Source organism: Prinia subflava, chromosome 17, assembly GCF_021018805.1.
Source record: "Prinia subflava isolate CZ2003 ecotype Zambia chromosome 17, Cam_Psub_1.2, whole genome shotgun sequence".
In the NCBI taxonomy this organism is placed as follows: domain Eukaryota; kingdom Metazoa; phylum Chordata; class Aves; order Passeriformes; family Cisticolidae; genus Prinia; species Prinia subflava.
Window position 1 is genome coordinate 10,030,518 of NC_086263.1, and position 26,235 is coordinate 10,056,752.

Genomic DNA, 26,235 nt, shown 5'->3' on the forward strand with positions numbered 1-26,235 from the left:
TTAGTGGGTGTGGGATTTAATGACAGTTTTGCTGTGTGTTACATATGGGTGGAATAATTCCTTTACCACTGCATTGTGGCCACTTATGGAATGAAATCCATCAGGGCATAAGCTGTACACTGCAACCTCACATAGCAACTCAAGTCAGGAAATGATGAATATCTTCTTCTGTGGATACAAGAGAGCATTTTAAATAGACAGAATGCAATTACTTTAATGGAAAGTACAGTGGGCTTTTATATGGTCACAGGCTTAATTGTAGTTGAGGTGTAAAGGAAATAAAGTGTGCCTCCCCCATATTTTTAGTTTTTTAAAAATTCTTGCAGAGAATTGTCTCTGTTCCTTCAGGATAAAATGGATAAAGGTTGCTGTATAAAAACATGGCTCTGATGTACCTACAGTTTCTTAATCAAAAAACACAAGCGTTTTTTAGCACTTCAGTTGAGGTCAGGGATTTAGGGAGGTTTCAGTTAAGGCCAGTGGCAGTGTTGAACCTGAAAATAGGGCTGCTGATTGATTACCTGTGTGTCAACAAATCTGAAGTTAAAGGTCACCCCTGCTCCTGCATCCTCCTGTGCTGCCCATTGGCTGGGCAAGGTGATAGAAACCATTTAAGAAAAATCACCTCAAGTGTCAAGAGTGATGGATTGTAGAGTGGGAGAAGGGAAAATGGACAGAGAAGTTCCTTTTTTACAAAGGAGCAGTAGTGATACAAAGTCATCCATCAGGCTGCTGCTGGGCTGGTTCACTTCAGACCTTCATGCAGGGTGCAGGAAGCTTCTGAAAGCAAGGACATTAATGTAGCACAGAAACTAACACATGACAGACAAAGCTGCTTTCCTTTTTAGAGTTATGCCTCAGTAGCTGGTCATTTTAATTTAGTACTATAATCCTCCAAGCTCATATTGTTATGTTAAAAATACATTACAGGTAATTAAAAAAAGTAGTCAAGCAAGCATCATGTTACTGAAATATGGTTTATTTCAATGCTTATTCTGCAAGGGAGAAGTGAAGTTCTTTCTCTTAATAAGGAGTCTTGAAATACTTTTACCTTTCCTTCATTTTGGTAATGCTTCTGTGAATTTTCTCATCCTTATTTTTATGGCTAAGAAGTAACATAGATTCAAGGGCTGTATACATATTGGGGTGAATCATGCCAAATTTTGGTTTTGTGGCACTTGAGGAGACATAGAGAAGACCTCAGAAGTAACACACAAATAATCTTTTGGTTACCCAGAACTGTGTGATTAACTTTCAAATTGCTTCACTTTTCCTGTTGAAAAAAGAAATTTTTACAGCTGTGGGGATGAGGAGCTCACTGCTTCCAGAAAATGTTGATTGTAAAATTTTTCATGACTTCTCTGGAAAAGGAGTTAAGTAAGATGCACTCCTCTAAAAGATAACTTAAATAACATCTTCCCAATGTTGCTTTACTCCTTTTTTAGCTCAGTGGAGCAGCATGTTTAAATGATTTTCCTTCCACACCCTTTGTGTCATCATTTGCTCTTCTTTCTCCCGGTTTCACTGCTTGGGTTTCCACTGCAGTGCACTGGAAGTTTTTTTTTTCTTCTCTTTTTTTTTTTTTAAGAGCATATTGTGGAGATTTTTATCACTTAGGAACCTGTTTTTATTATGAATTTACTTTTTTAGGTGCTGAACTTTAAAGAAAGCAATGACAAAACAGTTGTAAGGGGCCTTACTAAAGATCTTAACGCAAAAATACCACTGAGTCTTATGAAATGAATTGCTTGCCCTCTCAGAAATCTGACTTACACTAGCAAACAGGTACTAAATGATATAAAACTCATACTCTTCTTGTCACCACACAGGTCTGAAGAAGCAAACAAAGCTTTTTCTGCAGCTGTGCAGATGCACGACGTGCTGGTGAAAGCGTGGGCCATGTGGGGGGATTACCTGGAGAACATCTTTGTGAAGGAGAGGCAGCTTCACCTGGGCGTGTCTGCCATCACCTGCTACCTGCACGCCTGCCGCCACCAGAACGAGAGCAAATCCAGGAAATACCTGGCAAAGGTAAGGGCTGGGGGCTTAAAAAAGGATCAGAGCTCCTCCCCCTTGGGAAGGGCTGGGGTGGTGTTCAGTGCTCAGATTTTTGGAATTAAAGAAAGGGTTACTGAGGGAAGGCTTTAATTTGGATGGAAGGGTGTGTGTGGTTGCTCATAACTCATCTTGGGGTTTTTTGCTTCAGTGGGATGTCTGGGGTTTCCTTTAGATGTGGAACTCTCTGTAGGAGGGAGAGGACAAGTCACATCCAGTGTTTCTACTACATACTTGCCAAAAGGCATCCTTTGGTCCTTAAAAAGTAACATAATTTGAGGTCTGTTTATCATTACTATGGATAAATAATATTGACATTTACCTAAGTATTGCATTTTATCCAGATAAGCCTTTGCTGCTTTACTCTGAAATTCAGCAAAAATTTGGTCCAAAAAAGCTATTTGTGTTGTATAATTCTCAGTTTAGGGATATTTAATCTCTTTAATGAAGAAAATTAAAAAATTGTACCAGACTAGGGAAGACAATCTATTCTGACCATGAAACAAACACAGAAAATATCGTTTGAGATTAAAGGTGGCCTCAATAGCACTCTGAAATTTATTATTCTCCCTGTCCAGTTGCATAATAGTTAATGATCTTTAGTCTGTGCTTAATATATTTACATTTAAATTAAACTAGGGGTGGACATTTAAAATAATCAAGAACATCCAAAGAAATAGTCAAGTTCTTGCATCAAGATTCATTTATCTGAGTTGCATATTTTAGGTTCTATAAAATTGCCTAAATTTATATCCACACCTTCAGCCAAAAACCCAAAGATTTTCTGGAATGCAGTCATGTTCATTTGCTCTTTTCTGTCTTATTTCACAGCAAGGAGTACACTTACATTTATTTTTTACAGCCTTTAAATATTATTTCTGAAGGAAAAAATAGCATTGTTTAGGCATAATTAGTGTCAGTTCTTGTCTCTGAGGCAGCTTTAACACTTACAAGGACTCCACAGTCATATTAATAAAATATCTTTGCTTTTGTGCATGGTAATGATTGATGTGTCCTAAATTTAAGCACTGACAGGTCCTCTTGAAATTCCCTCCCAGGTTCTCTGGCTGCTGAGTTTTGATGATGATAAGAACACCTTGGCAGATGCAGTGGACAAGTATTGCATTGGTGTCCCACCCATCCAGTGGCTGGCCTGGATCCCACAGCTGCTGACCTGCCTGGTGGGCTCCGAGGGCAAACTCCTGCTCAACCTCATCAGTCAGGTACACAGGATAATCTCTAACTCCTTATTGTCTGTCATCTGCGTTTGCAAGGTGACACAAATGATGATTTTTTAAAAACAAATTACAAAAATGCTAAGCTTTAAAAATGGTATTGTTTGCAACAGTTGATGTGTTAAAAAATGGTAATTTCTGCCTTCAAGCAGGGTATTTTAAATTTCAAAGGGATTTTTTCATACTGAGATTAAATCCAGTGAAGTTGTATCTCTATTTGCATGAGGCATTATAGCTCTGCCTCTGGAATTCTATTTAATATATTTTTGTGAATGATATAGAACACATAAAATATATAGTTAAAAATGCTTGTATGTAAGAGTAAAGAATGGTTTAGTAGCCAAAGGGCAAACTCTGCTTGGAAGCGTTCTGGTGTTTGTTCATTCAGGTTGATGTAAAACAGATGTGAAGTGCCATTAATGCACAGGTGGCCATGGGAAACTGGCACAGGACAACTGCTGTGCTGAATTCCTCAGAGAACTCCTTTCTTTCCCTCCACTCTGGATTTTTTTGAGATATAGACTTACCTCTTGAGTCCCTTGCAGTTCAGGGTATTCTGTGATCCTGTGAGATCGAGCTCCTTTTATACAACCCCTGGTCTTTGTTCTTTCAGGCCTCTGAGAATGTGTGTTTTTGTAGCTAGAGAAAATGTCCATTTGCGCGGTCATGGGTGTACACAGCTCTAGATATGTGTGTGTGTGCAGGTGTACTCACGTTTCCTTCCCTCTCTTCATAAAATAAAAATGTAACTTTGAAGAGACCATGCTCCTAAGCATTAAGATGCCAAAGTAGATAAGGCAAACTGATGGATAGGGCTTGGTATTGTCTGGCAACAATGGTGTGGTCTACTGTCTTCTGACAGAAAAAATACATTTTAACACATTGTAGACACTTTTTTATTTGTTGAAGTCTGTATAAAATTTTCAGAAGTGAGTGTTTGCTCAGGAGTCATACTTAGTTGGAGCTTAGACTTTTGTGTTACAGCAGGAAGCACGTGTGTGTCAGGTTAGTGATCTGTCATAAATATCAGATTACTGAACACTTCAATCCCATTGCAACATTTCTACCACTTACCATATCCATTTGGATAGAGGAAGGATCTATGATTTAGTAAAATTGTGGCTGGAGAAGCCTCAAATGATGTCTTAAAACGTGCACAACTGCAGGTAGTAGACACATGGTTTCTTTCCTTTAATAGATACTGAGATTTACAGATTTAAATGGATGCTGAATGTCAACATCTCTTTAGGGTGTTGTTTTCTTTTTTTAATGGAAGCCATAAAATCCTGTTTTTATTTTTGGGTGCAGTTGGTATCCTCTTCCATTAAGTGCCACAATTAGGTGGAGTAAAGTTACTCTCTAATGGGCTTTCTTATCAAGTATCGTGGGGCTTGCTGGGAATTGTGGCCTAATTTAAAGACTAACTGCTGTCATTATGGCTGTTTTTCTTCCATTATGCACATGAGTAAGATCTTTGAGCTGGCCCAGCTGGGGCTCTGACATTATGCTGCTTTCAGGTTTATTAGGCAATATGATCTGGAAGCCCTAATTAGGTAATATCTTAACAGTGTGTGCAGGGAGCTTCCAATTCATCCTCTTTGGGTATCTGTTACTGAAAGAATCTTTAATTTCCATAAGCTGTTACTTAACACAAAGAGCTGATTATTCCTGAATTGGACTCATTTCCAAGAGAATCTGTCCGTGTTGATGTGATCTGCAGTCAGTATTCCCTCACTGAGAAATGTGTGTCTCCTAACAGGTGGGAAGAGTCTATCCCCAGGCTGTTTATTTCCCTATCAGGACCCTCTATTTGACCTTGAAGATAGAACAGCGAGAGCGCTACAAGAGCGGTGAGTTTGTCCTCACAGAGTTGTTTGAGCCCTTTCTAACTTAATTGTTGAGTTTCACTGGATTTTACAGTGAAGACAGAGTCTCTAGAAAACATACCAGCTTAGCAAGGCTAAGGAGGAAAACTCTTGATGCACTACAATGATTTATTTCTGTGAAGTTAAACCTGCAGATGGCTTGAGCTGTCTTGAATTTTCTCGTATAAAATACTCACCAAGAAGAGTTTTATCACTTTCATTCTCATGTCACCTTAATTATTGAGAATCACATGCTCCTTACTGGATGTTTATCTTGATAAATTTGTGGAGAAGTAGAAAATTCTTGGTTTATAAATGCAGGAGAGTGTCACAATTTTCTAAGATTCTCTGGACTAATTTTCATTGGAAGCATGAACCACACAACATTTAGTTTGTTTTCAAAGTAACCACACTTATAAAAATATCTCCATAGTAACTCATTATGGTAAATTTTCAAGTGAAATGAGCATTTCAGTTTATACCAGATAAAAGCAGTGTTGGCTTTGAGAAATGTTTGGGAGATGGGGAAAGCATTCAGCAACTTGCACAACTCTTTTCCCAAGAAGAAATCACATCTGGAATGTTATGTGAAATGATTCCGCAGAATTTAGTTGTTCTTTTGTCCCATGTAATTTCCTGGGAATCCTGGGAGAGCTACTTGAAGAACTCTCATTTCAGTTCTGTGTTCTTTATTGCAAAGTACATTGTTTAGTTAATTACCCTTTCCATTTGGGAATTATTTCACTAAATTTCTGTATAAAATTTGAAATGGCACTAATTAAATAATGTTTTATTTTTGTTTGCATACTCTTTTGCAGAAGGAGATGCCCACATACCCTAATAATTTATTATTTTCCAGCAACAGTAGAATATTTTCTTGTAGGTTCTGCCAAAACCCACTGCTGGGTGGGTGGGTTGTGTCAATCAGTGGGGGTTATATGATAAAGCAAAACTCTGCTTAATCACCCTCTGATGGAGTTGTCATGCTTGAGATATTTGGTGCTGAAAGATATGATGTCTGCTGTTGGCATCAACGTATTTATTCTTTAATTATGTGTGAAAGGTCTCACTTTCACACATAACTAAAAAGGGAAGGGAAAAAACCTCCCATAATTCAAATAATTTGATCCTTTATGAAACAATGTCTGTTACTTCAAGAGCACAGGTTGGTAATGTAAAAGCTACACCTCCTGTGTGGTTTTGAGGAGTGTTTATTTTGCTTCAATGTTGGGAAGCCTGTACCACTAAATAGCATTTGGTGCTGAGTTTTCTCTCTAAAAAAACCCAATTTTCTTTCTAAAAAAATTCTTTCTGAAACTCAGTAAGGAATACCTAATTAATACTTAATATAAATCTCAAGCCAATTCTTGGAACAATTTATTTTATTTCAAGCAGACACATACCAAGTTCATGAAGGGTAATTCTTATTTCCTTTTTAATGTTCACTTTCCAGATTCAGGACAGCAGCAGCCAAGTTCAGTTGGAAATCAGTCGCACTCTGCCTCAGACCCGGGGCCCATCAGAGCCACTGCCCCGATGTGGAGATGCAGCAGGATCATGCACATGCAGCGGGAATTGCACCCAACACTGCTGTCCTCCCTGGAAGGCATCGTGGATCAGATGGTCTGGTTCAGAGAGAATTGGCATGAAGAGGTATTTGGCTTCAAAACACCTTCAGTGTATGGATCATCTAAGGGAAAATTCACTGCAAAATATTTACCCAGAATTAATATTAAACATCAGAGCATAACTGTTTGTTTTGATTATAAACTGATGTTTGTAGAACTGTCTGTTCTGATTGGAATTTAAGGATCTTGGTTATTTCTGTACTGGAAGCAGTACAGGGGTTTTGCAGAACTGTTAATGTGATGACTGCCTCTAGGATTGAAGCTGTTGCTCATACTGACTGAAAATGTATATTCTTACACTAAGTTTCAGAGTAGCAGTTTCCTTCTTGATCTGGTGGTCTGTGACAGGTGGTGATTATTACCTGAAATTTGCATTGCAGCAGAGAGCAGATGGACCTGCCACTCTGCTGTCACTTGCCTCTCAGAGTGTTGGACTCTTCTCTTCTGTCTGCCTGGCACAGTGTTTATTTGAAGATTTTCTCATATCACCTTTTCTTCACATATCTCAAAATATGAAATCTAAAAGTTACCTGCTGTTGAAAGAGCAAGTTGTCCTTTGTGAAGCAGCATTTCCCCAGCTCAGTTTGTTTGTTTGCAATGCTGATGAAATTCAGTTCTCTCGTTCTGATTGACCCTCTGATGCAAATTAGGAGTAGAGTTTTAAGCAGATGTTTCTGAGAACATAATTTTACTATATAAAGTGCAGTGTGGGAATAAATATTTGGCCAAATCAGAAGGCCTGGTCTTCCTGACTTTTGCTTTTTTTGTTTTTCATTCTTAGGTTCTCAGACAACTGCAGCAGGGCTTGGCAAAGTGCTACTCGGTTGCCTTTGAGAAAAGTGGAGCCGTGTCAGATGCCAAAATCACTCCTCATACACTGAATTTTGTCAAGAAGTTAGTCAGCACCTTTGGAGTAGGTCTTGAGAATGTCTCCAACGTGTCCACCATGTTTTCTAGTGCAGCCTCAGAGTCATTGGCTAGGAGAGCACAGGCAACAGCTCAAGACCCTGTGTTCCAGAAGTTAAAAGGCCAATTTACAACAGGTAAATGTTTATATATTTTTTTTAAATGTTGCTTTTAATCTCAAGAAAATTTTCCACCACAGTTCAGCTGTGAGGGCATTCTGCCTTTTTATTCCAATATCTTTCCTGGGAGAAAATTTAGAAAATGGCACCTTTCTGACATTCAGCAAACCTGAAATAGTTTTGTTCCTGTCTTTTGTGCAATAATAAATGTAATTCAGATGGAAAACAAACATCAACCCAGAGAATAAATATATTGTATTTTTATTATTGAAAACTGTGGTTTGATCACATATGTGTTTAATGATAAATTAGGTTACTTCAGTATAGTATTTTTGCAATTTGCACAGAACTGCCAGCTGTATCTGAGGGACAATAATGATCTCTGTCTCTCTGTGATGGCAGAATTTAATGAAATTTTCACCCTAGAACTCCAGACTGATGATTTTATGTGAAGTCTTTCAAAACAGCCTACTTCTGATGAGTAAGATTACTTTAGTGTTTTGGATAACTAGATTGTAAAAATTCTATTACCCAAATTTACATCACTGGTAAATTGAATCAATAACTTTAATCAGATCTAATAAAAAAGATACTTAAGGCAAGTAGCTTTTTTGCTTCATTCATTTTCTCTTAACCAGTGGTTATATATTTGAGTATCTGATCTTGATTTAAAATTCTAAGAAAAGCTTCTTTACAAGCTTGATTTGTTTGGTGAAATGTGTTAAGGCCACGCAGCTCATAGATGACAGACAGTGACACTGATTGGCATCTGTGGTTTGGTTTGCCAGAATGTTGAGTTTTGCATAAATTCCTTGGCTGTTCTTTAAACACAACTGAGAGTGTTTGACAAGTAGACTTGGGGTGTTTTTTCAAGCATTTTGCTGATAATACTGTGAAAATAAAGGAAGTGATGGGAATCTTGTGAAAGTAACTGAGTTGTAGAAGTGACCTACATATCTCGTGCACGCCGTGCATTGCAGGATGTCCTTTCTGAGGCACAGCAGTTGCATGACAGCAGATAATGAAAGTCCTGAACCATATGATTAAATTTTTACTGGATGAAGTGTACTAGGGAGGGGAATGCAAGTAGAAACGCTTTGTGTGTCTTTAATGGGAGTGTACAGGGTGGGAATCACCGGATAATGATTAACGGGGTGAATTTCACCAGTTCAAGTGCTGGATTTTGTATCTAAAACAGAATAATAATGGCAGGTACAGGTGTAAATGGGGAGAGGAGAGGCTGGAGAGCAGCCCTGGGTTAGGGATCTGGGCATGGTTGTTGTTGATCCCTTCCAACTGAAATGCTCTACATTAAATATAACTTTGGACTTGATTTAAATTTTGAATAGAGGTTTATAGTCTTTACATTGCAACAGTAGTATAGCCAGTTATTTATTGCTGTCAGTGTTGTTGATACACTCAGTTTTGGTTAAATTTGAGTTATTTTTAATCTGTCACGCTATCTCCTACTTCCTTTCCTGTGAGCATCAGAGAGCTCTGGGGTTTCCAAGGTGTAAAGGAAAAGTAAATATAATGCCAGACTTTAGTCTACACTATCTGAAGTAATATTTCAAAACATTTCTAGAGAAACATTTAAGAAAGTTTAATTGCAATTCAGTTACAATTTTTAGTTAAAACAAAAAATGGAGAGGATTTCTAACTTTTTATGCTATTTTTATTTTTCCCATATCTTTGTGATATATAAAGCTTTTCAGATTCTCTCTCTTAATTAACGAATTATATGGAACAACACATAAACCAAAATATGGCATAGGCCTGGTCATAAAAATCATGTAAAGTCATCAAATGCAAAATGTTTCTTAGTAAACTTCAGTTAAATAACAGTAGTTACTTTTTTGGCAAAGACTTCATGTTTTATTTTTCAAGCATGATGAAATATGAATGTCTGCAGGATACAAGTAATTATTTTGCTTAGTGCTAGATTAGATTTTATTTTAATCTATTACATTCAGTGTTTAAATTTACAAACTAAATTTGGAAAACCAGAAGAAATTAAACCAATCAGCATACTTAATAATTTCTGTAATCTCATTTGTTATACAGAAAATGAAAATAAGTTTTTTATTGATTTTGTAATAACAGCAAGAAGTATGTAAATAACTGAATAGGATTGTAATTACTGTACTGAATGTTGCAAGGACTGTTGTACTACTGAGAAATCAGCTGTAGAATGTGCCTGATGTGTCCTTCTGTCACACCACAATGTTCACGTTTGTTTTTCCCCTTCTCAGTACCAATTGCATTTGGATGATGGACAGATAATTACAGTGGTTGCCATTCATTTCCAAAGTATCCAAGCTAAGGAGCTGTCTTGGAGTAAACTTTTTGTCAATTATTCCCAGATTAATGTTGACAGCTACTGTTTATAGACACTGTCAATGGGGTTTGGTTGCATAATCATCAACATCAGAGTTGTATTTTGATTCCTGTTTGGAGCCACTGGAGACTCTCACACTGTTTCTTGTATTCTAACTTCTTTGTCTGCAGCAGTCTGGACTGTTGGAGCTGTGATAGGTCATCTTTATCCATCCTAATGTTACATTATAAAAACAAATTTTACTTTGAATTTTTTTCTAGAACTTCAAATGCATAGTTCTTTGACCATGTGTTCTTTGTTCCCTCTCTCCTTTTCTGCTAAACCTTTTGACATCAAAGAATAGAAAATGCTGAAAAATGCTCCCTTTGAGAGCTCTCTCAGCAGTGAAAGCAGCAGAAAAGCTGCCTCAATTGTCCTTTGTGGGCAGATGATAGTTTAGAGTTTGGATCAGCTTCTTTCTGCAACCCTCTCTCCGCTCAAGCTGAATCCGAATGGAAAGTTCCAAAATACGCCCTTGAAGGGCAGGGTAATTTCCTTGAGACTTTGTCACCCAGCACAGTGAACCCTTCAGTGTGCATGGTGGTGGCTCTGCAGTCAGGAGAAAGCTCTCGAAACTCAAGTGTGGCTCTGAACTGCTGGGAGAGGGCAGGGGAAAGAGCTCATCTTCAGCTTTTTAAAGGATTTTTTTTCCTTTTTGCTCAAGTGTGAACATAAGATACTTTGGTAGCGCTTTTTTTGCTTCCCTTGTAATTTTTAGGTTAAAAGGATGTTTTGCAGGAAATCCAGATAAAAAGATGGGTAATATTTGGCCTTGGTGTCTGGTCTACACAGTCTTGATTTTCTGGAGCTGAGTGATAAACCAGAAGTCCTGCTCATATTTCTGCTTTCCTCTCACTGAGATTTTTCATCTTTATTTTTTTTTTCTGAAAGTTCTTGTGAGATTTGGCTAGAAGTTTTGGGAAGTAGAGTATATGAATGTTTGAATAATAACTTCAAAAGAAAGACAGCACCTCAAATTTGGAGAATACTTGGATCTTCTTCAATGTCATGGGCATAAAGGATTGTCCTGCTCTGTGCAGCTAAGCTGACAATTCAGTCCTCAGGGACACCTTACATGATGAATGTCTTGGGTTTTTAAGCTGGAGATCCTTGAGGTGTGAACCTTTAATGGAATTAGGCTTTTCCTAATATTTCCAGAATAGTCTTAAAAATCTCCAAATGAGCTGTTGCTTGCTCTAAAAGCTTTAATAGCCTGTTGCCTTTGAATGATCAAAACTATTTTCTTCCAGTGTAGCAGAAGGGTTTTTAAATATATTTCTGGAGTCTTAGTTTGGAGGTCTTTGTTTTCTTAATGCCATGTTAATGTTGTGTAGGTCAAGGCAACTGGGGGGTCAGAGGGTTTGATACTCTTAATTTTGCTGCCTCGAGTATGTTTTTTGGTGTTTCCTCCTGAGGAGTGATGGTACATCCTTCAATCAAAATATGTTAAGAGCCATCAGGATTTTTTTAGGTCTGTCTCACTGGGAAGGAGATTGTGCCCCATTTCTCCTTCCATTGAGAGTGGTGAGAAACTTCAGCAGCATTGAGAAGAGAGAGCAAACAGCTTCCACTGCAGTCTGTGCCATGGCCTTCAGTGAAATCTCCATGAAGGATGAGGGGGAAAAACTTCCCCCTTTTTAGGAATAGGTGGTGCAAGTAGTGAGGTACTTCAGACCAGTGTGTGGGAGCTTGAGAAAGATGTTTGCAGTACTAAGAACAGAAGAAATGGATTTTTTTTTAAACAAACCCACTGTTTATATAGATTAAGATGTCTGCAAAGCAGAGAAACTTTGTACACAAATAATGTTTGGTCTTGTGTTTCCCTTTCTTCCATCTGAAGTGATTTTTCTTCTCAGATGGGCTCTCTGAGACACCAGCAGAATGACTAATTGAACTCTCTGTTTTTCCTGTCTGCCACTGGGAAACAAAAGAACAACAAAAGTCCTAAAATAGGCATTCAACAAACTAGAGCTGCTCTTGTGGTGAACTGAGTGACTTTTTTTTTGTAAGGAAAATATATTGATGTGTGTTTTTACCTCTTGGCTGATTCACATTAGCTCAAAAACTAGTTGCAGTTTGAGGGTACTTTCCTGCACTTCAGAGATTCAGGAGATAAATGATGCAATAATTTTGTCACTTTGATGAAATGATTTACTCCCACTGCTCACTAGAGGGTAGGCTTGGGATTTTAATAAGAGTGTTTTACAGTGATATTGCAATAGATGCACTGCCCACAGCAGGCAGGAAAAGAAAAGGGAATATTACATCCATAAATATGAAACTGTATTTTTCATTATAGACTTTTTTTCTTACAGAAGTGGAAAGGATTTTGTATGAGCTCTTTTTTTTGCTCTGTTTTAGGCTGGTAAACTTAGGTCTTTCACTGAAAGCTTTTAGCATGTCAGTTTATTGTGGATACACAGTGAAACATGGTTATATGTTCTCTGACACTTATTTAAGCAACAGAACAGCAAAATGAAAATAATCCTAAAGTGCATTGTTTTCTTTGGCATTACAATGTTGGATTAAAAAAAAAAGAACTTAGAAGAGTGTATATATAGAATGACAGTTCTGCTGGCGAAATGAATGTTTTAAGTTGTTTGTAGGAGTAAGTCTTTTGGACAATTAGAGTTTTGAGTGGTTTAATTGTGGTTGAAAAAAACTTTTATATGGAGTAATTGCTGTGTTCACATACTTAATTCACTCTTGGCACACTTGCAGGCAGATGCTTGTAGCATATTTATGTGGTCAGATTTTCTGAACAGCACTCGTATTTGTTTGGTTTTTGTTATTTTTGTCAACTTTGGAAAATACTGAGTGTACATAACATTGAAATTAAGATTCTGCAAGAAAATTTAAACCCGTTTTCAAGACTTAATTTTCTTTTTTTTTTTTTCCCAGTTGCTTTTTTATTTGACACATGTTGAACTTAAAATGGCATCTCCTAGGGAGTGGAGATGAGTTTAAAAATTCAAGTCTGTTGGTTAACTTGCACGGCTTGGGATGGCTCATAACTAATGAGGTTTACAGAAAGGAGTTTGTCTTATCCAAGTGTGTTTAATCTTTCATTGTTGTGGCACCGAAGTGCTGAGCCATCATTTCATCTATGTGGTTTATTCATTTTCCCTCTTTTGGGAAATTCCAAGACATTTATTTATTTAGTATTTGCTTTGCAGTGAGAGCAATGTTGGGAGGACAGTGTTGATGTGGCCTGGAAAATGCTCATTATTGCAGTGATTTCAGAATACAGAGTTCCTTGCCTAATGTGCTCAAGTCCATGTATTGACCTTGAGAAAGTTCCTTCCTCACCTGCATGTGGATTAAAGGAGATATTCTCACTGTAAACCTGTTAACATCGCAGTGGAAGGAGCAGGCTATTTGCATAATATTGTTATTTTTCTTGGGCTGCTGTGGCTGTTCTTCCTGTAGTGTCTTTCAATTGTTGTCTAAGACAGGAAAGAACAAGAATTTCCTTGCAGCTGTGAAAAGGAGAATAGTAATAATAACAATTTTATTATTTGTCCTGCAGTTTCTCACATACAACACTCCATGTTGTATCCTCAACTGGGGCTTTCATTCCTTTTGGAAGTAAAAAGTCTCCACTGATTTTAAATAAATAAATAAATGACTTGTAATGAAACAGGTAGAAAATTATAGTGCTATAAAGTAAGCCTACTTTTCCTCTTTCACTAGGTGGTCTGATCTAATAATTTGGGGTTTTACTGCTTTCTTTCTATGCAATATGTCTGGTTGCAGTGTACAGAGAATTCAGTACAGTAATAGTATTTAAATTTTTCACTATATGCTTTTCAATGTTTGTGTGACCGGGAAACAGGAAAATCTTAGGAAGTTCGATATGTACTTAATAACAGAATATTTTAGAGTTGTATACAGAAAAGAGTTAGCAGATTCTGACAGGTTTAAGTTATTGTTATATATAATGCTAGGACTTTGCTAAAAGTTTTTCTAGAGAAAATAGAAATACTCAACAGAGCCTGTCTTTTAAAGGCAGTTCAGCTTAGTGGCCATGTGTGTGTTTGCTTTGCACTATTGAATTGGGTGATTTGGTTTTTTTGTCTTTTTTTTTTTAGATTTTGACTTCAGCGTGCCAGGATCAATGAAACTCCACAACCTTATCTCCAAACTAAAGAAATGGATCAAAATTCTGGAGGCCAAAACGAAACAGCTTCCAAAGTTCTTCCTCATAGAGGAAAAGTGCCGCTTTCTAAGTAACTTTTCAGCTCAAACTGCGGAAGTAGAGATACCTGGAGAATTCCTTATGCCAAAGCCAACACATTACTACATCAAGATAGCAAGGTAACCTAAAAAGTCCCTTTGGTAGCTGTAATTCTGAAAATAGAGAAGATTAAAGCCCTCTCCTTCCATCCTTCCATCCTTCCATCCTTCCATCCTTCCATCCTTCCATCCTTCCATCCTTCCATCCTTCCATCCTTCCATCCTTCCATCCTTCCATCCTTCCATCCTTCCATCCTTCCATCCTTCCATCCTTCCATCCTTCCATCCATCCATCCATCCATCCATCCATCCATCCATCTTTCTAAGATCCATCCATCCATCCACTCTGCAAAAGTAGATGGATATTTTATAGTAGATCTATATTTTATATATGTGTATTGCATACGTAAAACTTTAAGACCTTTTTGATTTATCCTCCTTCAATAATTTTACATTTGATCACTAAACACCTGCACTGTTCAGAGTACAATCAGAGTACAATTGGTTTTCTTGTTGCTGTAAGTTGAGTTTTGTGCTTTTATTGCAATCACGGGAGATCCTGTTGTTCAAACCAGTTGCAAAGGTCTCACCAAGTGCTCCTGGCAGGTTCATGCCCAGGGTGGAGATCGTGCAGAAGCACAACACGGCCGCTCGCCGGCTCTACATCCGCGGGCACAACGGGAAGATCTACCCGTACCTGGTGATGAACGACGCCTGCCTGACCGAGTCGCGCCGCGAGGAGCGCGTCCTGCAGCTCCTGCGCCTCCTCAACCCCTGCCTGGAGAAGAGGAAGGAGACCACCAAAAGGCATTTGTTCTTCACAGGTACCGCAAAGAGAGACTTGTGCGTCGTTTTTAAATGTATGTTGCGCTCAAAGGTTGTGATCGCTGCAGGTTTTTTGAATATTCAGAAGGTAAAGTCACATCTGTCTGGGTGATTAGTCCTGTCTGGAGCTGTAGCACCCCTCTGGAGAAGCTGATTGCATGGGATCTGGGGTGATTTTAGAAATGCTTATGTTCATTGCTTATGATATCAAGTGCACTTGTGAATATTTAAGGCACACTGGGCCTGTTGGTGTGGAAATGGGTGCACATACTTCAGAATAAACATTTGGAGACAACTGAAGAGGGACAGAACAAAACCTTTTCTCCCTGAGTTATGATAGACGAATATTGAATTTCTTTTACGTCTTCCACATAACACAAAAGAAATATTTTTCTTTTTTCTGCTGAATTCTGTCCGAACAAACTGTTACCCTCTTTCCTAAAGGTAAAGAAAAATAAGAATGATGAGTGCTCAATTTTATTTTGAAAATAAAGTTGACATTTCTGTTAAGATAACAAAAACCCCTGAGCTTGTAAATTAGTTATGAGCATAGCATTAGAATTTTCTGCTGATGGGCTTCAGTTGATTGGCAGGGTTGTGTTTTGAGGGCTGGCGTGTCAGCACGAGGGGTGTGGCTGAGCTCAGCTGTGCTCTGTGTCTCTCCCTGCCCTGCGCAGTGCCGCGGGTGGTGGCGGTGTCCCCGCAGATGCGCCTGGTGGAGGACAACCCCTCGTCGCTGTCCCTGGTGGAGATCTACAAGCAGCGCTGCGCCAAGAAGGGCATCGAGCACGACAACCCCATCTCGCGCTACTACGACCGGCTGGCCACCGTGCAGGCACGGGGCACGCAGGCCAGTCACCAGGTACCCAGCACGGGCTGCCCTGGGCTTTATCCAGCACCCTGCAGTGCCCAGGGGCAGTTTCACCCTGGGCTTTATCCAGCACCCTGCAGTGTCCACGGCAATTTCACCCTGGGCTTTATCCAGCACCCTGCAGTGCCCAGGGGCAGTTTCACCCTGGGCTTTATCCAGCACCCTGCAGTGCCCAGGGGCAGTTTCACCCTGGGCTTTATCCAGCACCCTGCAGTGTCCATGGCAATTTCACCCTGGGCTTTATCCAGCACCTGCCCTGCCAGGGGCAGTTTCACCCTGGGCTTTATCCAGCACCTGCCCTGCCAGGGGCAGTTTCACCCTGGGCTTTATCCAGCACCTGCCCTGCCAGGGGCAGTTTCACCCTGGGCTTTATCCAGCACCCACCCTGCCAGGGGCAGTTTCACCCTGGGCTTTATCCAGCACCCACCCTGCCAGGGGCGGTTTCACCCTGGGCTTTATCCAGCACCTGCCCTGCCAGGGGCAGTTTCACCCTGGGCTTTCTTTCCTCAACACCTGCCCTGCCAGGGGCAATTTCACCCTGGGCTTTATCCAGCACCCACCCTGCCAGGGGCAGTTTCACCCAGGACTTTCTTTCCTCAACACCCTGCAGTGCCCAGGGGCAATTTCACCCTGGCCTTTCCCCAGCACCCTGCAGTGCCCAGGGCAATTTCACCCAGGGCTTTATCCAGCACCCACCCTGCCAGGGGCAGTTTCACCCAGACCTTTCCCCAGCACCTGCGCTGCCAGGGGCAATTTCACTCAGGGCTTTCTTTCCCCAGCACCCTGGAGTGCCCAGGGTAATTTTATCCCCAGTTTTTCCCCAGTGTCCTGCTGTGCCTGTGGCAGTTTTATCCAGGGCTTTCCCCAGCATCTGTTGTGCCATGGGCAGTTTCACCCTGGCCTTTTCCCAGCACCACACCCTGCTGTCCCCAGGGGCAATTTCATCCAGAGTTTTTCCCCAGGATCCTGCTGTGCCATGGGCAGTTTCACCCAGGGCTTTCCCTGGGTACCTGCTGTGCTCAGGGTAATTTTATCCCCAGTTTTTCCCCCGCATCCTGCTGTGCCATGGGCAGTTTTACCCAGGGCTTTCCCCAGCACCCGCCCTGCCAGGGGCAGTTTCACCCTGGCCTTTCTTTCCCCAGCATCCTGCCCAGGGCAATTTCATGCAGAGTTTTTCCCCAGCACCCTGCTGTATCCTGAGAAATTCCCCCCAGCACATCTTCATAACTTAGGAAGTACATTATGTACTAAGTAACAGAGTATTTTGGAGTTTAGGAAAGAGGTAGCAGATTCTGCCAGGTTTAAGTTATTGTTATGTATAATGCTAGGACTTTGCTAAAAGGTTTTCTAGAGAAAATAGAAATATTCAGTAGGTCCTGTCTTTTAAAGCAGTTCACCTGAGCAGGAATGTGTGTGTTTGGTAGAAGTCATTAGATGTCAGACAGATACACGGTGCACTACTGATCTTTGGATTTTTTTGCAGTTTATTTTGATTTTGCATAATGAGAGCTCTATATCTCTTTGGAGTTTTAGATTATCTTGGAAAGATTTAAAAAAGCTGTGTTTGTATTGCTTGAAGTTGTTTGGGTAAAAGCAACTGAAAACAGGCAGGGTGCTGATTGATTTTTTTTGCTCTCTTGTATAGTGCTTTAAAAATAATTAACTGACAGCATGGGAGGCAGCATTCCTAATTTACATAAGCAGCTACAGCATGGTATGTGAGGCAGGCTTCCCATGTTCTTCTAATGTTTCTCTTAAAATTGCCAGTGGATCCATTCATCTAAGGCAAACAGAAGCAGTTGAGCAATCTCACCTGATAAATGAAGTACTCAGGAAGAACAAAGCTCCCTCTCTCTGTAACCTCCACCAAATAACCAATTGTGATATAAAAGGTGGCTTTATGGTTTTTTCTTAGGGTTAGTGCCAAGTTCATACATAAAATGCCAGTCCCGTTCCAAATACAGCTATTAGAAAATACACATTAAATATGTATTACAGATGTAGTTAAACAGTTTTCTCAGACTTTCTTTGTTACAAAATAAAAAATTGAGGTGCTATGTAACATTCATTTCTGTTTTCAGAATTCTTACTTTTGAAACTTTAACAACCATTTAATTGAAGTCAACATGACTATCATGCTTTCTGGTGTAACAGAACAGCTCTTAATTTTACCTCTTTTTCTAACTAATTAAGCTAGTATATGCTATAGTAATTAAATATTTTGGTAGATTTTTTTTTTTTTGCTTTTCCAAAAACGAGATGCAGCAATTAAGAGCAGATTGGTGGTTGCTTTAGGTCGATTTATCTGCTGCTAAGAAGTGCATTAAAAATGCCTTTTTCCAATTAACCCCTTTGCTGTGCAGGTTCTCCGGGACATCCTGAAGGAGGTGCAGAGTAACATGGTGCCTCGCAGCATGCTCAAGGAGTGGGCTCTGCACACCTTCCCCAACGCCACGGACTACTGGACCTTCAGGAAGATGTTCACCATCCAGTTAGCCCTCATTGGCTTCGCAGAGTTCATCTTTCATTTGAACAGGCTCAACCCTGAGATGCTGCAGATTGCCCAGGTACGCTGCAGTTTGTGCATTCTCTGCGTGTTTGCACTGGGCTTTGGAAATCAAAGTACAACATAGATAATTAACAGTGCATTTCAGGAGGCTTTTTATTTTTCTGTGACTGCACATCCTGTAGGGAGTACTTTAACCTGCAATTCCCATGGACCTCAACTCTGCCTTCTGTGGTGAGGGTTTAGAACTTTGTGAAATTTGTTCTTAGATATTGGAACTCTTCATGTAAATGACTGATAAGTCTCTTTTTTAGTCTTCTTTCAAATATATTGCTTTTAAAATACCTTTGTATTGAATTAGGTGTAAGAAAAAATTTACAGCTTCATTTTCTTAAAGGGCTATCCCCCTTTTCAAATATCATTCTCTTTGAGCATATCCTTCAAGCTACAACTCCTATTAATCATGATTTTTCTGTTCTAACCCAGCATTTAAAATGAGGTTTGCCACCTTAAAAAAAGAGCAGAGGTGGTATTTATTAAAGTCTCAGTGTCATTTTATGCATGGAGAGCTATAGTCTGTACAGCAATTAGAATTTTTTAATCCCTTTATGAAGTGTTCAGCTGTTTACCCACAGTGAACCTTGGATACTGAATGTTGTCTCAGAAGTTTATTGGGAGTGACTCTGTACAGCTCAGGATCCAGAGGAATCTATTCCTTAAGTTGGGTATTCCATGTATTTACTAAGGGGTTTGGACACAGCATTTTGAGAGAAATACTCACCTTTGTGCATGCCATTATTTATAACTTCACTGCTCCAAAGCTGTTCGGCTAAACGAGTGAAAAACCATTGAAGTACTGTTGCAACTCAGCATTAACAGAAACAAGAACCCAGCTGCTTTTGGTTCCACGAAGGCAAATCAGTTCCTTTAATTGCTTTTGTGCATATTTCTGTTAACCCCAGGATACTGGCAAGCTGAACGTGGCTTACTTTCGCTTCGACATCAACGATGCCACGGGTGACCTGGACGCCAACCGCCCGGTGCCGTTCCGGCTCACGCCCAACATCTCCGAGTTCCTCACCACCATCGGCGTCTCGGGGCCCCTCACTGCATCCATGATTGCAGTGGCTCGCTGCTTTGCACAGCCAAACTTCAAGGTGGGTATTCCCTCTGCAGGGTTATTTGCAGGTCTGTGTTTATTAACAAAACAGCATTTTTTGGGTGACGGTAGGAATGATGCGGCGTATTTGTTTGAAACTTTTACCCTGAGGCTGTCACAAAGGCCAGCTGAAATGCTTGAAATTTTTGGAAATGTTTTATTTGCTGTGTGTAAACGTTTCATTTGACTCAGACTGGACACAGAGAAGTTTGCTTTAGAAGCTTGAGACTGTTGTAGTTGGCAGATTAATACCAGTAACTCAACTCACTTTTCTCAGTGATGAGAAAAGTATTTGTTGCAGGCATTTCTTTTTCATCCAAGGATAGAACTGGCCTATACAACATACATGAGTGTATATATATATATATATTAGATACATATGTATAGATGTTGTAGTGTTCTTTCCCTGTGTAGCAGAAAATAATATCCCCCGAGAGAGTAATGACTGCAAAAAAAGCCCTTCAGCTTTTCAAAGTACTTAAAATCTTTGCCCAAGGCTTCTGTGTATGTGCGTGGTAAAAGCCAATCAATTTAGTAGAATAATTGAAAAATAGATGTACACAACTGTATCTGTGTGTCAATATCTTAATATATGTTATTAATTTCTATAGGAGTCATTGTGTTGTGTTTTTGTAATGGAAACTTTTTATGAAAAGAAGCACCTGGAGAGGAAATAATAAAGATGTCTGGAAGCCACCTTGAAAAGTCTGAAATTGCAACATGGCACCAAAAGTGCCAAAATGCTGTCGACTAAAATCTAGTTACAACTCTGTAATCTGATAGAACTTGATTGTTCTCTGGATTAAGTGCAATAATCTGATTTTTTCCTCTTCACCTAGGTCGATGGCATCCTAAAAACCGTGCTAAGGGACGAGATCATTGCGTGGCACAAAAAAACCCAAGAGGACACCTCGTCCCCGCTGTCAGCAGCTGGGCAGCCCGAGAACATGGACAGCCAGCAGCTGGTGTCCCTGGTCCAGAAGGCTGTGACTGCCATCATGACCCGCCTGCACAACCTGGCCCAGTTTGAGGGAGGGGAGAGCAAGGTCAACACTCTGGTGGCAGCTGCCAACAGCTTGGACAACCTGTGCCGGATGGACCCCGCCTGGCACCCCTGGCTGTGACCTGACACTGCCAGTGGTCTGTGGTTGGTTTTGTTGGGTTTTGTTATTTGTTTTTTATTTTCTTGTTTTTATTTCCTCCTGTTGTTTGTGGTGTGAGCCATATTTTGTGTGAAGAAAATGTGAAAAAAGCTTTCCAGATGATGGCTTAGCTGTCACACTGCATTTTTTGTCAGTTTTCATTCTAGCTGTGTTTGTAGTAGTGCGGCGTTTTTACTGGTTTTAATTTCATGAGGAGACGTTTCCTCCTGTTTAAGCAGTTGATAATGCAACAGCAGCTTTTGCAAATAGATTAAAATGAAGAGAGAAAAATAATATACAGAAAAATCTAATTTTATGATGAAGACTATGAAACTAGCATTGTTAGATTTAGGGTCTGCCACTCCTAATAACCTGCAGTATATAAATTTTTTATATGATAGTAATTAATAAAAAAAAAAGAAAAATACAGTAATCCCAGTTACTGAGTTTTACTCTGTGAAATTTTACTTAATCACTCTCTCTTCATAATGCCGAATTGAAGGCACAGATAAATGCTTTTAACTTTTAAGTTTGCTTCAAATTTTCCTGAGCAATGTTGCTTTGTACAGACAATTTTGTACCAAATGTTATAGAGGTGGGATTTTGTTAGGCACTAAAAAAATGATGATGAAATTGTGCTGACTTTTGCTGGAGCACAAGCTATGTACAGTAAAAGTGTAAACCATTTAGAGTATTTGGTTTAGTTGTGGACAATGTTTGGGGGGAAGTTTATAAAAGGATGGAAAAAGTCATCCTTTGATACCTGTATTTGTCTGTAATAGAGAAAAAATGAAATCTTATCAAGTTCTCTTTACTGTTTGGAAGTACAGTAGCTTCTTTAGAATGAATCTGTTCCTTTGTAATTTAAGAAAAAGAGCAGTTTAATGTTTCACTCGTCTTTCTGTTGTGTTAGCATTTTTATAAAATTTCAGTGTTGAGAATGTTAAATTTGTACAGAGTGATTTTTTTCAAAATAAATATTTTATAAAACTCCTTGTGGTATTCATTTAATTTATAGTGTTTTTAATATCCTATGAGTATGATTTTGCTTCATTTTCTGATGGATGAATCAAGCAAGGCCCTGCATTCCCATGCTTGGTGCTCTTTTTGTATCAGTTTTGCTCTGTGGCATTATGTACAAGGGGAAGCTCAAATAGATGAGTGCTAAGGACTATATAAGGACTATTTGTAAAACAAATACAATTTTTTTTTTGGCAAAGACTTCTTATCAAAATCAAGCTGGCAAGAACAATCTTAGAAACCCTGGCGCTTCCTGCGTGTGTCACAGCACGCTCTGTGTGCAGTCATTCACCACTGAGCTCAGTGCTTGCATGACTTGGAGGCAATTGTTGCCTTCCCTTTGCTGAGGATGGTAATGTTTGCAGCTGTGAAATACAGCACACCCTGCACAGAGGAGCTGCAGGATCATTTCTTAATCGTTTGCACGTCTTGGATATTTCTGAGGGATGACAGCATTCCCTGACAGGAAGTCATCAGATAATTCAGCTGCTTTTCTGTCCATGAAAGAAATCTTAATGGGAAATGGGAGTATGAGTTAAGAGACAAACATTGTTGTCTTTAGATTTGTGACATCTCTCTTGCTTGTGGTATCATCTCAAATATACTCCTAAAAGGTTTGGGGTGTGAGGGAGCAGAGAGTTATTTCCATGAGCTCCCTGATGGTGTCAATGTGCAATGTTAATACCTGGTTCTCTTCTTTCATGAGCACGTGCTATGGATGTACCTCAGCTTGTGAGAAGGCTCACACAGTTTTAACCCAGAGTTTTACCACCAGCTCCAGGAGATAAATCTGAAAGCTTTTAGTTATACATGAGCATTCTTCAGAGCCTGGGGGATATCTGACATCTCTTGTATCAGCAGCAGCTGTCCATTAGCAGGAAAGTGGTTTGACAAAGTATAGGGGATGAAGTTCCTGATTATCTTCATGAACATGTGACATCTATCTTAGCTGCATTTAATTTTTTATGATTGTAGATAAGGGTTCCCTCTGCTTTGTTAGAGATCCATGCTCAGAATGCATCTTGCTGAGCAGATACTTGAAAGTGAACTACATTAATTGCCAATTCACTCCAAGTATTCCCTTCAAGGTCTCTTCCCTCAGATTAGATACAACACAAAAAAAGCCCGTGTCATTGCTCTGTAAAATCAGAGAGATTAAGAGAGGTCAGATTTAAAATTCTCTCTGAAATTGTGTGTATGAGCATTATGCCATTCTGAAAATTCCTCCTGTTGTGTTTGTTTTTTAACCCCTGTAGAGTTATGGACGGATTTCACCAGATCTTCATGAGGGTAGCTGGTCACAAGTCCTTGACACCAAAGTTGTGCCTGCCACAATTCTGTATAAAATACAGAGATATACGTGTTGGTAGACTTTGGCACATGTACCTGTGTTGGTGTGATTTGGGCTCTCTGGGACGTCACTCAAGGCACAGAAATACTAATAATTAAAAAACAAAATTGGCATGAAAAACAGGATGAAAATGTAAGCTGTGGATATATGGAGAATAAATAGTTGTCAGGTTTCTCAAATTATGCTCTATTGTCTCCTGACTTTTGTAATCACATTTGACTCTGTCTTTATTAGATTATGCTGCTGCAATTCAACTTTGTTATTACAGTCTGCTCTCAAGGTAGATTATCAGAATTTGTTTGCTTAAGTGAATTGCAGTCTGAAACAAAAGCCTTTAGCAGGAGCTGAGTGTTTGAGTCCACCCTCTGCAAGTGCTGTGCCACTTTCCTCTGCTGTAATTGGGCTGTCCATGAATTGTCAGATACAGAGAGAGTGAGCAAGGGATTAGTTATTAGTGCAAGATGATGACTCAAAGCGTTTCAATGGCAGACAATGAAAGCTCTGTTTCATAATGGCAGTGGAATAAAGTTGCTTTTAAGGCTCTGATCTGTTTCAAATATGATGTATGAAATGTTCCTTTGTGGTTTAGAAGCCTATTCAGAGAGATTTCACACTCACAGGAGCTTTTAATCAGCTCAGTGTGGGTGCATTTCACATTTAAGAGGTTCAGCAGAGCACCTGTGAAACAACTGGTGTCTTGTGTGTGGTTTAGCATCATCATCCCCTGGCTGTGTTGGGTCCCACTGTCCCTGTGTGCATGAGCTGTGAGCCAAAGGGCACTGTCACCTCACCTGGGACCTCCGAAACCAGGGCTTAAAGTGCTGAAATGTGGGAAAAAAAAGTAAGTCTGTGAAATTGTTAACTTAGACTTTCATCTCTTGACTGTGTCCTTTTCATCTTTAAATGAGCATTGCCTTTCCCTGAGAGTTCCAGGCATGTGTTGTGATCCCTCTGTGCCTCCAAACTTCTCCCTCCCCTGTTATAATCCAATGCTTTACTCTGAGAAATCTTTTTATTTCTTCCTGTTCCTCCCAGGAACACCACATAGGATGGGTATGGTGCCTGCTGGGGAGCTCCTGGCACTGCATCCCCCGTGCCTGGGACCCACTGGGTGATCCCTGCCAGCCCTGGGGACAGAAATCCTGGGGAGCAGAAGGGAAAGAGGGAAGAGGTGGCTGGGGGGCACCACTGTGTGCTGCCCCTTCCCTTCTCCAAAGGGAGTGACCGAGTGGAATCCACTGCAGAACCAGGGAATTTCAGGTGAAGAAGCAGGAGAAGTGGCAGAGGCGAAGCTGAGCCCAGTGAAACAGGAAGAAGGAGCTGCCCTAAGATTTGTTTGTTGGTTTGTTTGTTTGTTCCCCTCAAGAATGGAGTTTTATGTTAATTGCCAACAAACTGAGTGGAGTCCCCCAGCCCAGGCTGTCCTGCTGAGGACAGGGAGCAGCCTGGCAAATGCTCTCAGCTGGGGGAACTTGCTCTGATGGCTGGGCCTGGCACAGCCAGGGCCCAGGACATTGTCAGGGAAACTCGGTAAGGGATGCTTTGGTGTTAAGAAAAATTGCATTTTTATTTGTTTGTTGTTTTGTTTGGGGGTGTTTTTGTCCTTTGGTGGTGCTTTTCCCTGTGACCCCACTGGAGCACTACATGTGGTTAAATATCCTCTTGGAAAACCCTTCTTGAGTGAGCTATAAAGCCTGTCCTGACCCTGTCCAGCCCTGGAGGATCGTATCATGCTGCTTGGAAGAAATGAGGGGGCAAAGTTGGCTGTGCCTGCACTTCCACGGGTGAAGCACTAACCAGTGTAGGCTCTTCTCCTCTGCCCCCTGCTTTGGCAGTGTGGTCTGGGCAGCAGCAGTTCAGTTCTTATTGTGCTCAGCAACACAAACCTCCTCAGAGCTCTGTATGAACACTTATCTTGCCATTTAACCCACAGTGGTTGGATTTCTTGGAAGAAAACACTTAACTGTCACAGAATCAGCTGTCATAACAGAGCACTGCTAAAAGCCCATTTCCAGTCCACCTGGTTCTTGTGCTGTATGCTGTATGCTGTAAACATTTGGTATATTTGGAGGTGCTGTTAGCTTTGGCTTGGTAAACACCCTAATACCAGGCTTTACTTGCTGCCTGCAGCCTTATTTTTTATTTTATTTTATTTTATTTTATTTTATTTTATTTTATTTTATTTTATTTTATTTTATTTTATTTTATTTTATTTTATTTTATTTTATTTTATTTTATTTTATTTTATTTTATTTTATTTTATTTTAATTTTATTTTATTTTATTTTATTTTATTTTTTGGAAGGGATATTTATCCAGGCTCTAAGATGCTGTCAGGATTGTACCTCCATCAATGAGGCATCTCTTACCCTCAGCCCAGCCCTGTGAACTGTTACCAGCTATATTAAAGGAGCTTGCTCAGTCTGAGAGCTGGGAAAGGACAGACCTTTGCTGGCTCTTTGTTTCTCTTTATACTAACACATTAATTACTGTCTCTCTCCACTCCTTGCTGCTGTTTGTAAGAAAGTGGCATTAGAGAACCTATTCTGCTTATTCAGCAAGAGTTCTCATCAGCAGCAATTCATAAACCACTTTAGAGTGGGTCAGTATTGCTCTACCACCCCTTGAAGCAGTACAAAGTGGCTCAGAACTTTTAATTGAGGTCTGGTGGTGTCACTGAAATGTTGCTTTTTTGTGTAGCAGCTGCCCCTATTCCTTTCTGTAACATAAAAAATAGTGATTATCAAGTAGAAAAAGATGCTATATTAAAATCTTGTAAATTAACTGCATGCATTATTGTAAAGTTTTTAACCTTTCATGCAGTACACTATGCTATCATTGATTTTTTAGCTTGAGCATGTGAAGGAACTACTCCCCATCTTTGTGAGGTTCTCAGGAGGAGTGGGGATTGGGGCTTCATTGTCTAACTGTGTGTGGTGCA

General features: G+C 39.9%; 1 protein-coding gene across 3 annotated transcripts in view; it reads left to right on the forward strand.

The window, feature by feature from the left end:
* Positions 1-21,918, forward strand: part of TRRAP (transformation/transcription domain associated protein) — a 76,437-nt gene extending 54,519 nt beyond the window's left edge. For all 3 annotated transcript variants that reach the window (XM_063413995.1, XM_063413997.1, XM_063413996.1), the window contains exons 62-72: positions 1,830-2,031; positions 3,114-3,278; positions 5,050-5,140; positions 6,609-6,808; positions 7,565-7,826; positions 14,277-14,502; positions 15,028-15,245; positions 15,924-16,108; positions 18,481-18,684; positions 19,586-19,780; positions 20,622-21,918. In XM_063413995.1, the coding sequence (XP_063270065.1) occupies positions 1,830-2,031; positions 3,114-3,278; positions 5,050-5,140; positions 6,609-6,808; positions 7,565-7,826; positions 14,277-14,502; positions 15,028-15,245; positions 15,924-16,108; positions 18,481-18,684; positions 19,586-19,780; positions 20,622-20,906 (2,233 nt within the window). In that variant the 3' untranslated portion in view covers positions 20,907-21,918. The remainder of the gene's footprint in view (positions 1-1,829; positions 2,032-3,113; positions 3,279-5,049; positions 5,141-6,608; positions 6,809-7,564; positions 7,827-14,276; positions 14,503-15,027; positions 15,246-15,923; positions 16,109-18,480; positions 18,685-19,585; positions 19,781-20,621) is intronic.
* The last annotated feature ends 4,317 nt before the right edge of the window (positions 21,919-26,235 follow it).